Here is a 14,962-nt window from a genome sequence, read left to right as displayed (position 1 = left end):
TTTTAAAATACGACCATAAAAGCTCTCGTAGCTCAGTTGGTTAGAGCACCCGTTTAGTAAGCGGGAGGTCTTGAGTTCGACTCTCAACGAGAGCATCGTTTTTTGGTTCTGTTAACGCTTCATTTTCTTCATAGTGCTTGTCAACCGTATAAGGCCGACACTGTTAGAATTTTCTTAGTAAGTTTTTTTAGAAATGATTTGATGACTACCTGTATAAAAATTTCGAAAAGCCAAAGTTGCTGTCGACCGTACAAGGACACGGTCTTCCCGGCTCTTGGAAAGGCAAAAATGCATAAAAGCTGCAAATGACGAGACATCGGCATCATCATGTTTCCGAATCTCGAGCTCCCACATCGCGAAATCAGATCATGACAGGCATTAGCAGACTAGCAGCGTTCAAAGAACCTGCTCGTACTCATTTCATATGAAACAAAATAGAAGCAACTTGGTACTTGAAGCTTGAGGATTGGCATTCTCATTGCAATAGATGTGGCAAAAAATACATTTCGATATATACTAAATCAAAATTTGGATACAGACCCCAAAACCTTTGATCTTTTATCTTTTCAGTTGTCGAGTATAAATTTTAAACACAACAGATCATTATGATTTCATGAGAACATTGCCACATTTAATCTATTGCCAGCATGCACAAACACTGTCCTGGAACCTATGCTTCTATCTTGCCAGTGGGAAAAAAACCAGTTAGAAGTTGTGCTATCCCGCAAATAATAGAAGGCATCGTTCTTGCGCATCAGCTAGTTCGTTGAGATCTTCAGTTCTTCACAAAGTAGTTTACTGAAGCTTTGGTGCTTTCAGGAGATACACACCCCTCACCAAACCTTTACCAACATCTCCAACCTCCTTAAGGATAGATGTCAGCTCTGGCATGGTTTCATCGGCCTCCTCTCTGCCACGCTTCTGCAACACGTAAAAATCGATACAACTTAAATTCTTCTGCATTGTCATGGACACACAAAAGAAAAAAGAAAGCTCTGAATGATGGTGCTTATTGACAAAACAGACAGAGTAGCACAAGTCTGTTTAGCGTGATTGCCTGAGTGTAAAAGGGATCTTCTCTTTCTGAGAAGATAAAGAGGGAAAAAAATACTTATGTTCTATGACCCTAGCACAGCTAATACCTTTGGGTTCTCCCATGTAAGACCAACAGCATCTCCTCCTTCTGAACCATACCACAGCTTGAAGGTTTTGGGAAATGCACACTGTAAGTAGGAAGATGTTAGAATTTTATTACCAAATGGATGAACATGTTTTTCAAGAAAGAGCTTCAATTTTACCTTCAAGTCTCGCAGGAAGTATGTAGTTGGGTCGAAGTTTACCAAAAGTTTATCTCTTGCATCATGCAAACTTTTCACAACCCCTTTATTAAGTGGCATATAGGGGTGGAAATCTTTACTCGGTTTGCCCCAGATCACCAACTTACCTGCAAGGTTGTTACAAAAATTGATTACATTTGATCAAATAGGATGAAGGTTGCGTATTGTATCAAACAAATAATCGAGTCCTAATCAGCAAGAAATGCTCAGCTAATCCAATTAATTATACTTTATTATTTCGTGGTGCATTTGTGCAAAAAAAACATCTGCAACAAGTAACTTATGGAACTGGGAAGCAACTGTAATTGATATAAGTGAAACTGACCATTAGGAATCTCGGCAGGGAAAAGTACATGATGGGGACGGCAAAGCTTCTCTTGATGGAGGAGAACAACAGCATCATAATTGCCCATAGGTGTTTGGAACAGGCACTATAGCATGGAAAGATTCATACTGAGTACAAAAAAAAAAAGGACACTAAACCAGATAGAGCCAATGAAGCAGCAGAAGAATAAAATTACCTCCCAAGTATATTGCCCTGATTGGCCATTTAGTATAAGATTTGTTAAAAGTTCTGCACTGCTTTTAGCATAAACAGCCATCCGTTTAAGAACCTACGCTTACAAACAAACAGAAGGTGAACAAATAAAAAATAAGAACTCCATCTGAAACATATACAATAGGCTAATGTATGCTGTTTATGGCTAAATTCTCAATATCATATTACAAGAAAGAATTTAATACTACAAACAGGGACAAATGTCATTTATGCATAAGAAATGGAAATAGATTGCATTTTCAACATTTATATTTCGATAGCTTAGCTGTTATGGATACCGTTCAACAGTAAATATCTTATCAACAGTAAAAAAACACATACCGACTTGCTTGGTGACTGTTTTGTCCATGCTTCAGATGCTTTATCATATGACGTAGCGAGAAACATTGCAGGCTCTATATCATGAGGATTTTGCTCATAAGATTTTCTGCTCATCATGAAGTTTTCCTGTAGTTGTATAAATGGATATGTTAAGAACTAGGGGGTTAATTAACAAGATGAAAAGAAAAGAGACGGAGAACTGACATTGATCTCCTTCTCATCCTTCAGATTGAAGTCATTATTTATGTCAATAACCATGGGTGAAAAGGTCCAATCAAAACTGGATAACAACCGCAAAAACCTGTCATTTTTGTAGTAATTGGTCAGAGGACTTATACATCTCGGGCTCTAGCTGCTGTGTCTCTGCATGTTCAATTAACTATATGCAACCCAGAGACATGGATTTAGAGGGGAAAATTTTGTATTTCAAAGGATGATTATGAGATTTATAACAAAACCTTACTCCCTATACCAGAACTACTAACCAAACCTTTTCCAGCAATCAAGAAATAACTAACAGACTAGATAGCTGGTAGGATTGCAGGAATCTGTCCATTCTGATGTAACAAAAAGAATGAAGCTGATAAAATGAGCAGCAACACTGATAGTAAATCAGAAGGCTAATGAAAGGTTGCAGAAATTTACCTGAGAAACCCAGCAACCCGAGAAGAAGGGGCATGGAATGGGAATGGCTTCAAAAATAGATATGCAACCACCAACTCAACTGCCTCCTCTGAGATAATTGAAGAAAACAGATGTGCAGATATCCATCTTTTTGCTAGCCTTTGAAACAGAAAGAACATAATGCAAGCTTACTAAGTATGCTTCATATTTACGGTATGGGGTGTTCAACTAACAACATTCAGAACCTTGACAGTTACCTGACTACTGGTCCATACATCTGGTAACGGCCATGCAGACCATTAATCATACTTGAGTGCTGGCTCCGCTGAAAAAGCACCTTATCTTGTGATAGAGCACTTTGTGTGTTATCATCTCCAGCTGTGAGGTAACGAAATGAAATTATGGAACTCATGATCTTTCTGCAGTAGCTAGTAGCTAATAAGCAAATATAAGGAATTATTTGAATACATAGTAATTAAAAGCTGACCTTGCTTTTGCAACACTAAGCCTCTTTCGTGAAATATTTTGAGTAAGAATGAGTATCCAGATGTAAGGACATTCACCTCATCTTCACTGGCTGAAACATACATTCCTCGATCCTCCAAGCTGAAACTAAACAAGAATGAGCAAAAGGAACAGAAAGAAAATTCAATCAATCAATTCTTTTCCTTCAATGTTACCATATTTACCTTTCACCAATTTTCAAAAGAAATGCAGTCTTTGTCTTCTCCATGGCCACAGGATCCAATGGCCAGTTACCAGATCCCTCTAGCTAAAAAGTGGAAAAGGGAAGAAATTTGTGAAAAAGAAAATCCCAAAATGAAGCCTGGCTCTATCAGATACACATCATGACATGCAAGCTTCTGAGCAAATGAGCACCATATATCAAACTATTTAAGAAAGAGTATATTAGTCAATTTATACCTGAATCATAACTTCCATAGATCTAATGCAAGTTGTTGCGAAATTTGGCAGCCTCTGAGAATTCTTTCCATATGCCAGTGGATGAGGTTCAGGAGGAAACACAGAGGTGTGCCTAAAAGCTGGCATAAGAAAAAGTGAAATGAAAGGACATGTCACATACCTGTGGAAATTAAATCATGCATAAACTGTACAAAAGATGCTGTGTCAAACCTGAGTCTAGGGGTTGCACGGTAGATATTTTAAGAGGGACATCATCCAACAGACGTAACTGCTTAGATAAAGTATCAAAAGCTTCGAGCAAAGCTCCAGAAGATGAGACCGGATCTGCATAATTCCAATTAAGCCTAAAACCAAGGGCATGCAAACTGTATAAAGCAACATCATAAAAAGATCTGGAACATACCTTGGCCATCAACTAAGAGGCAAAAGTCCAGCTGATCAACAACATGAGTCAAATCATCCTTCTGCAGCGACAAATGTTTCATAAGCACATAATCAGCGATCCTTTTGATAATTGTGTGCCTCTCCCAAGATTCAGATTCCCACACTGCAGTTAAGCAAGATTCATTAAGAAGTGTATTTCTTAAATTTATATAAATGCTTTTCAGATAACTGAGTAAATAAAAAAATGCAACAGTTACCTGTGCTTTCAGCAATATTTCCATCCTTGAATCTCCTAAGTTCAGCTTTCTCTCCCCAAAATTTCCTAAATTTAATAGCCTTGAGATTATAATAACAATGCATATCAGTGTGTTAGATCGCAATAATGGCAGCACATCATTGTCCTTTAATCTACAAAAGGAAAAATACCTCACTGCGGTTCTCAGGGTTTGGACCAATATCCACAAGACGAAAACTCTTTTCCAATGAGCTAAGCATTATGCCAACGAGCAGGGGACTGCTACCAAATTCTGAGAAACCCTATAAAGTTGTGCTTGTCAGTGGACTGAATTGCAGGGAAAAGTGGTTAATAATACTAGTGCTGACATTACATACATCCATTATTTTCCATTCGAAAGGCGTGCTTCTCCATAGGACTCGGATCATCTTTGTTCTATCTGTAAGTCCTTGTTGCAGCAAAGACTGAACATCTTTTTCAAGAATTCTCCAAGATTCATCATCCACGCAACAGCTTAATGCAGTAACCTTAGAGTTCCCTTTCAAGTTTATCCTGACAGAAAGCAATGCAAGTGAGAACTTGATCAGGTGAGGGGAAAGCCTCCAATCTGGAAATTATAATAGAAACAGAAAATTGGCTCAATGGCACTGTGAAGATGTGCAGAGTGGACATAGCATACAAAGTGTGTCTGACAAGTGGGGTCTGGGGCCAATGTTAAGTAAGAAAGAAATGTTTATTCCAAACTTTGTGGTAGCATGGAGTTTTGATACGGGCATACGAAAGTAGTTAACACTATCAGTGTACCACACAAGTACATACGCACAATGTAACAATTAGATAGTCTCAGACTGAACATGCTGCACTGCTCACTCAGATAGTGGTTCAAGTAAAAGTCATAATACACCAATGTGATCCATCATACTTCAGCATACCTCAAGCATGAGTCAAACTTAGCACCAAAGTCAACTTTGGTCATAAATAGCTCTTCAAATCCACCATCTCTGCATTTATCAAGGCAATTAAGCGCACAAGCTGCCTCATCTTGAAGCTGAACAAGAAAAGACATTGGAGTAAGGAAGAGATTACAAGATTACAACTCAAAGAAACTTGAATGCTTGAGTACAGATGTAGACAGCATTACTATGAGAATAATTTAAAAAATACTAAACTAGACATCTACCAGGGATTGTTGGATTATATCACAAGGTTGTGCATTTGGGTAGATATACATGAGATACAAATAAAAGGGAAAAGGAAAATGAAGGAAAAGGAAAAGGGGTTTACGTGGTACATACCTCTAGAAAAGCAGACTTTGTCATCCGAAACGACAGATTTACGTGGCCCGATATATCACATATGGCAACATCAAATGTTTTCAGGCAATTGGCAATGTCCTGAAACATTTCACTTTTGATCAGAATATCATGAAGATCAAAAGGACGTAGAATTACTCAGTATTACTGCACTAATCGATAGCACGGTGGGCAATGGTTGCAAACAGAATTAGGTACAATGTGACTTCAGGTATTTTTATTACTCAACACCAGGAACCAATGGTGAAGTACGACCAGATAAGCATTTAAGAATGGAATGCCAAATTGTCATACTATATTGCCATGTTCAAAAACTAAGGCAAAAGGACATAAATGGAGATATTATGATTTTGTATGCAAAATCTTATTCTATTTACTCTATATATGTTATATACAGGTAGGATGCCTAATATATTTAGCAATGGACTTTGTGCATAAGGTTGGCAAACCTCTTTGGTGATTGTACGCTTCTTCATTGACTGAATCACCAAACCCTTTGCCCACACCTTGGAAGTTGCTGCAAGAATACAGATATGCTTCAATAGAGTAAACATGGTCAAATATTCCTAGAAAATCAAATTTCTGTTGCTTGGATGTACCCAAAAAATTCATCACGACACGGAAAATTTGTCTTGTAGTCATTGATCTAGTAATTATGCTTCCTCCGGAGTCCACAGTAAGAAACACAAGGATGGCAGATATTAAGTACCCGTTGAGGCAATCATGTGTGTATATTGAAGTTCTTTGACGTGCCCAAACCTGCATTTGAACTAAACATTAGGTTGCCTCAAAGGGAAGAGAACACATGCATAAGCATAAACAAACTAGAGTTTAGGAAGAAATGCGTACTTTCACTAACACCAAGGCCTCTTGCAAGGCTTTCCAGTCAGCAACGGTGCTGCTTATAAATTCTGCATTTTCCTCCAAAAACATATCCTCCAATATGCTACAATTGTACTTTGCTGTGGGTAGGTTTATGCCATCTGAAATACAAATCCAGTCAGCAAACTTTCAAAGGAAAAACTATATAACTATGTTAAATGCCAAAACTGTGGTAAAACAACGCTAGTTTCAAAGAACAAGCAATGCTATCAACATCACAATGGAACTGGTCATATTTAAAGAAGGTATATCACCTTTGGTATATGCGCGAACATTGTTTCTTGTTGATACATTCAACTTTGAAACATTGAACAAAGAATTCGCAGTTGGGATTATTCTGACATAGAACCCAGGAAGGTCTGCAATTTCAGTTGCTGCACCAACGGAAGTTTTGAAATGAGGAGCGTAACGTCGAAAATGCCACTTACAGAAGTATCAGACTCGAGTGCACGTTGATGTGAAAAAAAGGAAGCTTGGTAGAAGAAAAACCTGGATATACATGAAGCACAGGCTTTCGAGCCTCATCTTGAAAGGTAGACCATAAAACTTTGCGGATTAATCGAGAGGACCTCAAGTTCTTCTCAATGACACAGAGGTAAAGACACCTCTTTGCATGGTACCGGTGATTTAGGAAATCCTTCTCGTGGAAGCATTCCTGTAGCAAACGCATACAAATAAATCACAGTAGCATCTAGGTCTTAATTCACATCGGCTTGCAAAATAAAAACATCCAGAAGAAGAGTCAACTCTGCTATCGTGGCAAGCTAGTTTTCCATTGAAATAGCAAGAGATTTATGAATTTGTAATGTAATATTCCATTGCAGGCTCTTCACGACTCAACCATGTTAATTGTATTTGAAATAACAAGAACCTTATAGATCCTATCCACCAGATTGATAAAAGGAGTTTATTCTGATCAAAGGAGCACTTATCGTGATTATAATCTTCCCAACCAACAAAAAATATCGTTGACAGGACAGATTGAACAAATTAGCATAGCTCAGCACAGCCTTTACAGCGAATTTGTCAATCGAATAAAGTGAAATGTTTACCAAACCTACAATCTCTACAAGATGATATCCTGAACAAGGTACCAACATAACACTAGCAATTTGAAGGTAATGTGCATCGTCGTCGCACAACAGCTACATCGGTAGAACAACCACAACGATTCTCGTGAAAATTAAACAGTTCCCCTATTGAACGCGATCCTAAACCAGTCCTTGAAGTGATCAAATGGCTGAATTCGAAAAATCGCACTTACCTTGGGCAAGCGTACGAGAAGGTCCGCAGCGACATCGGGCCTCGCGACCGCGCCGGCCGCGTGGCTCCCGGCGAGCCGCACCTCCTCCGGCGGCCGGAAGGTGAACGCGAGCTTCTCCGCTTCTAGCCCCAGGTCCCTGATGAAACCCCGCGCTGCCTCCGGCGTCGCCTGCTGCTGCGGCACCCTCTTGATGAGCTCCGCTACGGCGTCAGCGGCCTGAGCGGCGGCGCGGAGGGCCGCGGCACTCGGCCGAGCCTCCTCCACGAGCTTGGAGAGCTTGCGGTCTATGGAGTATTCGGCGGCGACCATGGTGGCTACGGTGCTCGCCGGCGGCGGGAAGGCGAGTGCGGTTGCGGGTTTAGGGTTTAGCCACGCTTCGAATGAGGAAGAGCATCCTCCTTGCGTTAGTAGGCTGAAAAGAGAAAAGGCCCATGAATGTGTCGGACCTGGGCAATACGAAGATAACGGCCCAACAATACGAATTACGTTTAAACATTTTTTTTTGGGGGGGGGGGGGGGGGGGGGGGAGTGACTCTACCTATGACGATCGAGTGTTTGCCAAACCGGGTTGTGCAAAATAAACTCTCCATCTGAGATAAGCTAGCAGGTACTCGTACGCAAAGGTTTGCCATGAGCCCTTTTTTAGTAGAAAAGAAATCACGTCGTATTCCCAACGAAAAGGCACAGCATACGGACGTAGGAGACCACGATGCGGGAACGTTCCAGCACGGCGTGCGGCGACGTACGCAGTATCCTGTCCGAGGCATGAACTGCTCGTCAGTCGTGACGTTCAAGGGTGCCTGTCCCTCTTCCACTCTTGTTCTCTGAGTGTGAATATATGAAACCACGAGCTCGAGAAGCATCCACACGCGCGTCGATGGCCAATCATTTGGCTCGAACTCACTGACCGCATGCTATTTAACCCCGGCCAGTCGATCGTCTTTCCAAGCAAATCGAAGTGAACCAAGACAGCTACATCCTCCTCAGCTCGCTCGCAGATTATTGCAATGGCTTCTCTCCCAAGCCCGTGGCTTCTTCCCCTGGTGCTTGCCGTGTCCGTGGCCACGCTCCTACATGCCCTAGCCGCCGGCGCCGGTGGGGACCCCACCGCCGGGTTCGAGAAGGTGGAGCTCGCCGACGGCGACTTCGTGGTGCAGAGCCCGTACAACGTGCCGGAGAGGCAGCGGTTCCGGTACCGCGACGGCGTGCGGACGTTCTGGGTGTACAAGGACGACAAGCCCTTCAACACCGCCACCCACACCAACCCCCGGTCCGAAGTCAAGATCAGGGTAACAATTAAACTAAGCACAGTCTGTTAAAATTCCTGTGTCTCGGTGATGATGCATATCCCCCGGCCCAATTATTTGCTGCAGGGCCACGACTACTCGTCGGGGGTGTGGCAGTTCGAGGGCTACGGGTACGTGCCGTCGGGGACGTCGGGGGTGTCGGTGATGCAGATCCACAACCAGGAGGGCGCGCCGCACTCCACCGTGCTCATGCTCCACGTCTACGACGGCGTGCTGCGCTTCTACAGCGGGGCGGCGGTGGAGCCGGGCATCTACGACCGGTGGTTCCGCCTCAACGTCGTGCACGACGTCGCCGCGTCGACGGTGGCCGTGTACGTCGACGGCCAGGAGAGGTTCCGCACCCGCGTCATCCCCAGCGACTCCTACTACTTCAAGTTCGGGGTGTACATGCAGCACCACGACCAGTCCGCCTGCATGGAGTCGCGATGGACAAACGTTACGCTCTACACCAAGCACTAAATTGATTTGATTGATGTGGGTAATAGCTACATACTCGTGTGCGTATTTAATTGGTATTGTATTGTGTATACCGTGTACATGCCTACGTCTCCGTATATGTATATAATGCCACGAGGGTTTTTTTTTTGAGGTTCTATATTGCCACGAGAGTTGAATAAAGATATGGTTGCTTGTGTCTGTGGATTGGGGAAGGATGAGAGATTTGATCACTGTTGTCTTATGGGCCGGAGTTGAAATTTTGGAAGACATTGATTAGTTGGGCTGGGTTCTCTTGAAGATGGGCTAGATCCAAACCAGGTTCGCCCCCCTTCGTCGCAATTAGATTGTCTTCCGCTCGGTCTCCGGCCTCACGCTTGCAACCTAGTTTGGATCCCCTTCGTCGAGCTCGCGCCCCCGCCACAGGCCCACAGGCGCCGCTCCGTTCAATTCACGCCAATCTAATTGCGACCGCAGTCCTCTCTGGCTTGACGCCGGCGATGGCGCTGGTGCCCAAGCCCAACTGCCGCCCGGATCTCCGAATCTACAACCCGAGCTTCAAGTCCGAGTACCCGTCGCCGCGGGAGCAGTCCGAGCACAGATCGATCGCGCCTGCTGCACATAATCCACAGCTCCTACTGCGGGGCGCTGGAGCGGCTCAGCCTCAGGTCGAGGCGCTTCGCGCTTCCTCGACGGCGGGGGCTTCTGCCTGGGCCTCCTCGGCCTGAAGCCTGGCGGCGCAGGGGAAGAAGGGCAAGGGGATTAACGACTGTGATGAAGATGGCCGGAGCAGGTGATTTCATTACCGTTCCCGGTTCGAAACTGTTTGATTTTCAAATTATTCTACCTTCCATTTCTACAATTCCACCTCAATTCCTCACCGATCCCGCCGGCCGGCTGCCACCGGCACACAATATTTGCGAAGAGCCCCCGGGTTTGGATTGTGGTAAATAATCACGATCTGAATAGTTACAAATAGCCTCTCCATTAATTTACAAATAGGCTCGATCGCGCATAATAATCACGATCTAAATATTTTTAAATAGCTCTCTGATTTGGATCGCGGTAAATAATCGTGATCCGAATATTTACAAATAACCCCCATTAATTTACAAATAGACTTCTTATTTGGATCGCGAATAATAATCACGATCCGAATATTTTCAAATAGCTTCTTGGTTTGGATCGCGATTAATAATTACGATCCGATACCCCTCCTCCCGGGCGGCCGTGCTCCCCATCTTCCAACCCCGTTGGAAGGGCAACGCCGCATCCTACACCTTGATCCGGTGTCCAACATCGTCACCAACACCCTCGCCTCCTACGGGCGTGCGGAGGGCGATCCGATTCCCGGCGAGTGCGAGCTTGTCTACGTCCCCGAGGCGAAGCTCAGGGACCTGGAGCGTGGTTGCTGGACGGCATGGTGGCCTTCCTCACCCACCTTCATCCCCTACCTCGCCGACTACGAGGCCATGCGCTTCCTGCTCTCCGCATTCCGACAGCCTCGTCGTCGCCGACTGGCTCACCATCTCCAGCCGCCTCAATGAGACCGTGCGCCTCCTCGCTGAGGTGCGCCGCCGCTCTCCCGAATCCAGCCTCGGCAAGCTCGCCAAGCTGCTTGACGGATCGCCACCGCTGGTGCATGACGGTGGCAGCTTGCGGCTGCTCGTCTCCCTCCTCCCCGCAGCGTGCCGATCCAGAACACCCCTGCTCCGAAGGGGACCCTCCAGGACGCGATCCACGGGTTCTGCCTGCAGTCCCTGGCCCGGCTGCCGGCTGGTGTTAGTGTGAGCGGTGAGCTAATGCTACAGGATGCCTCATCACTGCTGCATTGTGGTGGTCAGCTTTCCTCCGCAGATGTTCATTGTCAGGTGGTTGTGTCCTCACTCCTCAGGCCACCTGCGGACTGCAGTGAGCACAACAGCCACTTCGCCCGTTCCCGCGAACAGAGTACTTTGTGTTAGGATAAATGGCAGCAGCAATACACCAATTAATCCCTCATCTTGTGAGGAGAACATCTACCGACCCATAGGCAGCGGAATAATAATACGCGAATGCTTTACTCGCATCAAAAATCTTCTGATGTTTTTTTGCGAATTAGATCCTGTTCATTAGGATCCTGAGCCATGCAGATGCACAATTGTTTGTCTACTATAGTTTAGCGTTGGCATATTACTGCCAAAATGTAGTTTCTGTGCATAAACAAGTTAAAAATGTTAAGAGTTCGTCAGATCTGCTGTTTTTTTACATGTCGTGATCTACATTTCTGATCCTAGGTTGTGCTATTAGTTTGGAGTCCTTTTTGTTTTCTGTTTGCAATGTTTATTCCGAAGATAACATAATCTTCATTGGAAGATATATCACGTCATGTTAATTGTCGCACTTTGCCTTCTCAGTCAAGTGTGGATTTTCCAACACGGCAGCGCTAGCACATTCTACTTTGAGTTCAAACTTTGTGCAGCGTCCCTGTATTATCACTTCAGGAACAATCTGACACCAACAGACAGTAGTACCACAGAATTGGTTAGTGATGCAGGAACTAATTAGCTTAGTACAGTATAGTCAGCTTGCATCTAGTGGCCCAATTCGCGATGAGGCGAATTTCTTGTACCAGCACACAAGTTCGGACATGGCCACATGGGCAAAGGTAGGCCATTGGCCCATTGTACAACGGTTCAAATATTGTAACACCCCGTCCTTGAAAGCCGCACCTCCCAGCCCTTCCGATGGGCGGGCACGCGTACACATAGCACCCTACTTACACTTTTGTCCTCGCTTTGTGTAAAAGGGTTAACCCAAAGGTGCTATGGCTGGTTGACAAAGGCTTATAAGTTGGCTCCACCCTTACTCAACTAGCAAGGTGGTACTAAACATGTGCACCTGCGCTCATGGACCACACTAAGCCAACCAAATTGGGCCGGGTGTCACAAATATGAAGGGAGAGACTTTTTTGTTGTGATCCTGCGTAGCATCTAGTTCATAACAAGCTCTTTTCATTTTTGCATTGTGATATTTAATGATATAAAACCACCATGATGGATCTAAGATTGCATTTTAACATTTTCATTGCACTGAATAACATAAGTAAAGTTCAATAGTAGGGGGTAGGGGTTTCTTTTTGTGTTAGTTTTGCTGCTTTTTCGATGTTTTGAGTGTAACTATTTTTTTGCATGTGGATATGCATTAGCCATGTGATTTCTATCAGGCATATGTTGCAATCTTATCCATTTGTTGGTTCCATTGCATTATTCTTAACCATCTAGTTCATAAATCTCATTATGAACCTGAAGTTGTAATTTTTCGCTGCATTACACTAGTAATTAATTTAGCTTACCATAGGAAGTTACAATATATGCAGTCTCATAAGAAGTAACTAATTATGTATTTACACTACATACGAAGTTACTTACCACATATGCAGTCAATTATCATTTCAAACATTTAGTTAGCACCTAGCCATTTATTCACACTACGTAGGATGCAACCAACACCTATTTTTTTTGAAACACGTATGATCTAACTAGCCATCTATTTACATGACATACGAAGTAATTCAAGTTTCCTCTGTTTTTATGATATTTTGCAGTTGCATCCAAGTCAGCATTCAAGTAGCATTGTCAACAACCAGTGTTAATAATTCCCGGTTTGGTGGTCCCTTCAATGCATGCAAGCTTAGCACCTACTCTCTTTTTTATAGCTCACTTATTTGTTTTAATTTCCATTATTCAAGAACTTGTTCTGATATCATTATTCCAGTATTTTGTCACATTTTTGAGGTGCATCCAAAGTCAGTGTGACACCTCATATTGGGCAGTGCAGCGACATTCTACTTTTGTCATCAAGTGATAGTTCATATCCACAATATGCCACAACCATGCGCAGTTTTCCCTTTTTTATTGTGATCTAGTTAATATATTACTTGTAACTTGTCTTTTTATTTGAAGTCACCAATTTTGTTATTTCACATAACTTTTATGGAAGTAACTAATTCTGTATTTATATTACATAGGAAGTATCTAAGCATATATTCGATGACACAAGAAGTAACTAGTTTTGTATTTTTGTTACTTAGGATGTAACTTACCATATACTCAGTCACATAATAAGTAACTAGATATTTATATAGATATATACGACATGAAGATAATCCCTTGAAAAAATTAATCACATTTCTTAGAATGCTTGTGGAGCTGAAACTCTGCACTTTTTTAACACTTGCTAAAATTGAAACTTAAGGTGAAAGACACCAATGAGTGAGGGACGATGCTTGTGTGGTACTCTGCTACCCTAGAACATAGAGCATGTGGTTGTGGGTTATGTGCAGCTCTTGCAACCACTTGATGTGGTTGTGTTAGTGGAGCTAGCTGCATGGGTGACATGAGCTAGCTGCATGAGTGATGGGTTATGTGTAGCTCTTGCTGTCACTGCTAGCTAATCTACTGTTGTGCGAAAGTGAGAGTTGTGCTAGCTTTATTCCTGCTGCTTTTGATGTCTGTTTTGGTCCCACGGCTAGCTAGCATATATTACTTCTACTATAGAAAGCATGTACTAACCTTACTGGAACATAGGACACTAAATATTCTGAACCCTGTTTGATTAGATTGTTTTGCATGTCTTCCATCATGAGACACGCAATCCTTGTACTCTACCATTCCAGTTCATAACAATTTTTTTTTCTTGATTAACATTTTGAAGTCGCATTTGTCGTTGATGTTTGCACTTATTTTTCTTGTACTGAACATATTTCTTTTTCTCTGAATGATAAAGTAATTAATAACTGGATTATATGAGATTAGAAGTAACCAACAATTTACTGACATTAGATAGGAAGTAACCAAGCCTTCATTTTAAACATATAGAAAGTAGTTAAACTTTGGTTGGCATTTATATGTCTGCACAGTTTGAAAGCAACACATAATTTAAAGAATCACTAACTGCATACACATAGCAGTCATAGCAAGTAACTTCATTTGTTCATTCTTTTTTTCCCTTCATGCAGGAAGTAATATGTTATGAAGTAATCTGTCCTAGTGAGTAACTAATTGTTACTTTACATCACACTGGAAGTAACTAACCACCCATCCACATAAATTACAAAGTAACTTATGCTTTTCTAAAATATAAAACATATCCTGTATATGAAAGTAACTAATTGGCATCAATTTAATGGACATGAAAGTAACCTGCTCCTGAAACTGAACAACTAGTAAGTAACTATTCACATATTTAAATTAGATAGGAAGTAACTATTCTAAGCTTCACAACCTGTACATCTTTTTTGCTCACCACGCGCTACCTCACTACTATCTTGAAGTTGCAATAATTTTTTTTTGTGTTGTGCTAGTTGCTGACCTCCTTTTTTTATGAAAATGTTGTC

General features: G+C 42.6%; 2 protein-coding genes and 1 non-coding gene across 4 annotated transcripts; 2 read left to right on the top strand and 1 right to left on the bottom strand.

The window, feature by feature from the left end:
- The first annotated feature begins 21 nt into the window (after nt 1–21).
- On the top strand, nt 22–95 carry TRNAT-AGU (transfer RNA threonine (anticodon AGU)). The gene has a single exon. It is a non-coding gene; the product is annotated as a tRNA-Thr (tRNA).
- Nucleotides 96–449: 354 nt separating this feature from the next.
- On the bottom strand, nt 450–8,228 carry LOC117864458 (uncharacterized). 2 transcript variants are annotated; one of them, XM_034748572.2, is made up of 25 exons: nt 7,844–8,228; nt 7,069–7,234; nt 6,834–6,953; nt 6,547–6,680; nt 6,297–6,456; nt 6,147–6,214; nt 5,680–5,778; nt 5,317–5,432; nt 4,762–4,936; nt 4,576–4,686; nt 4,407–4,485; nt 4,169–4,312; nt 3,976–4,089; nt 3,766–3,884; nt 3,531–3,613; nt 3,329–3,453; nt 3,099–3,219; nt 2,863–3,000; nt 2,422–2,518; nt 2,218–2,343; nt 1,859–1,951; nt 1,663–1,768; nt 1,299–1,444; nt 1,143–1,223; nt 450–921 (listed from the first exon to the last, which is right to left on the bottom strand). In XM_034748572.2, the coding sequence occupies exons 1-25, from the start codon at nt 8,150–8,152 to the stop codon at nt 796–798; spliced, it is 3,156 nt and encodes a 1,051-aa protein (XP_034604463.1). In that variant the 5' UTR covers nt 8,153–8,228; the 3' UTR covers nt 450–795. The 2 variants fall into 2 exon arrangements, with proteins under 2 accessions (XP_034604463.1, XP_072151131.1); XM_072295030.1 differs by having other exon boundaries at nt 3,329–3,447; nt 7,844–8,227.
- Nucleotides 8,229–8,816: 588 nt separating this feature from the next.
- Nucleotides 8,817–9,609, top strand: LOC117864906 (citrate-binding protein). Its single transcript, XM_034748973.2, has 2 exons — nt 8,817–9,132; nt 9,217–9,609. The coding sequence occupies exons 1-2, from the start codon at nt 8,851–8,853 to the stop codon at nt 9,607–9,609; spliced, it is 675 nt and encodes a 224-aa protein (XP_034604864.1). The 5' UTR covers nt 8,817–8,850.
- Nucleotides 9,610–14,962: the final 5,353 nt, after the last annotated feature.

This window comes from Setaria viridis, chromosome 7, assembly GCF_005286985.2.
Source record: "Setaria viridis chromosome 7, Setaria_viridis_v4.0, whole genome shotgun sequence".
In the NCBI taxonomy this organism is placed as follows: domain Eukaryota; kingdom Viridiplantae; phylum Streptophyta; class Magnoliopsida; order Poales; family Poaceae; genus Setaria; species Setaria viridis.
The sequence above is the reverse complement of the archived record's forward strand: the minus strand, read 5'-3'. Positions and strand labels throughout refer to the sequence as shown.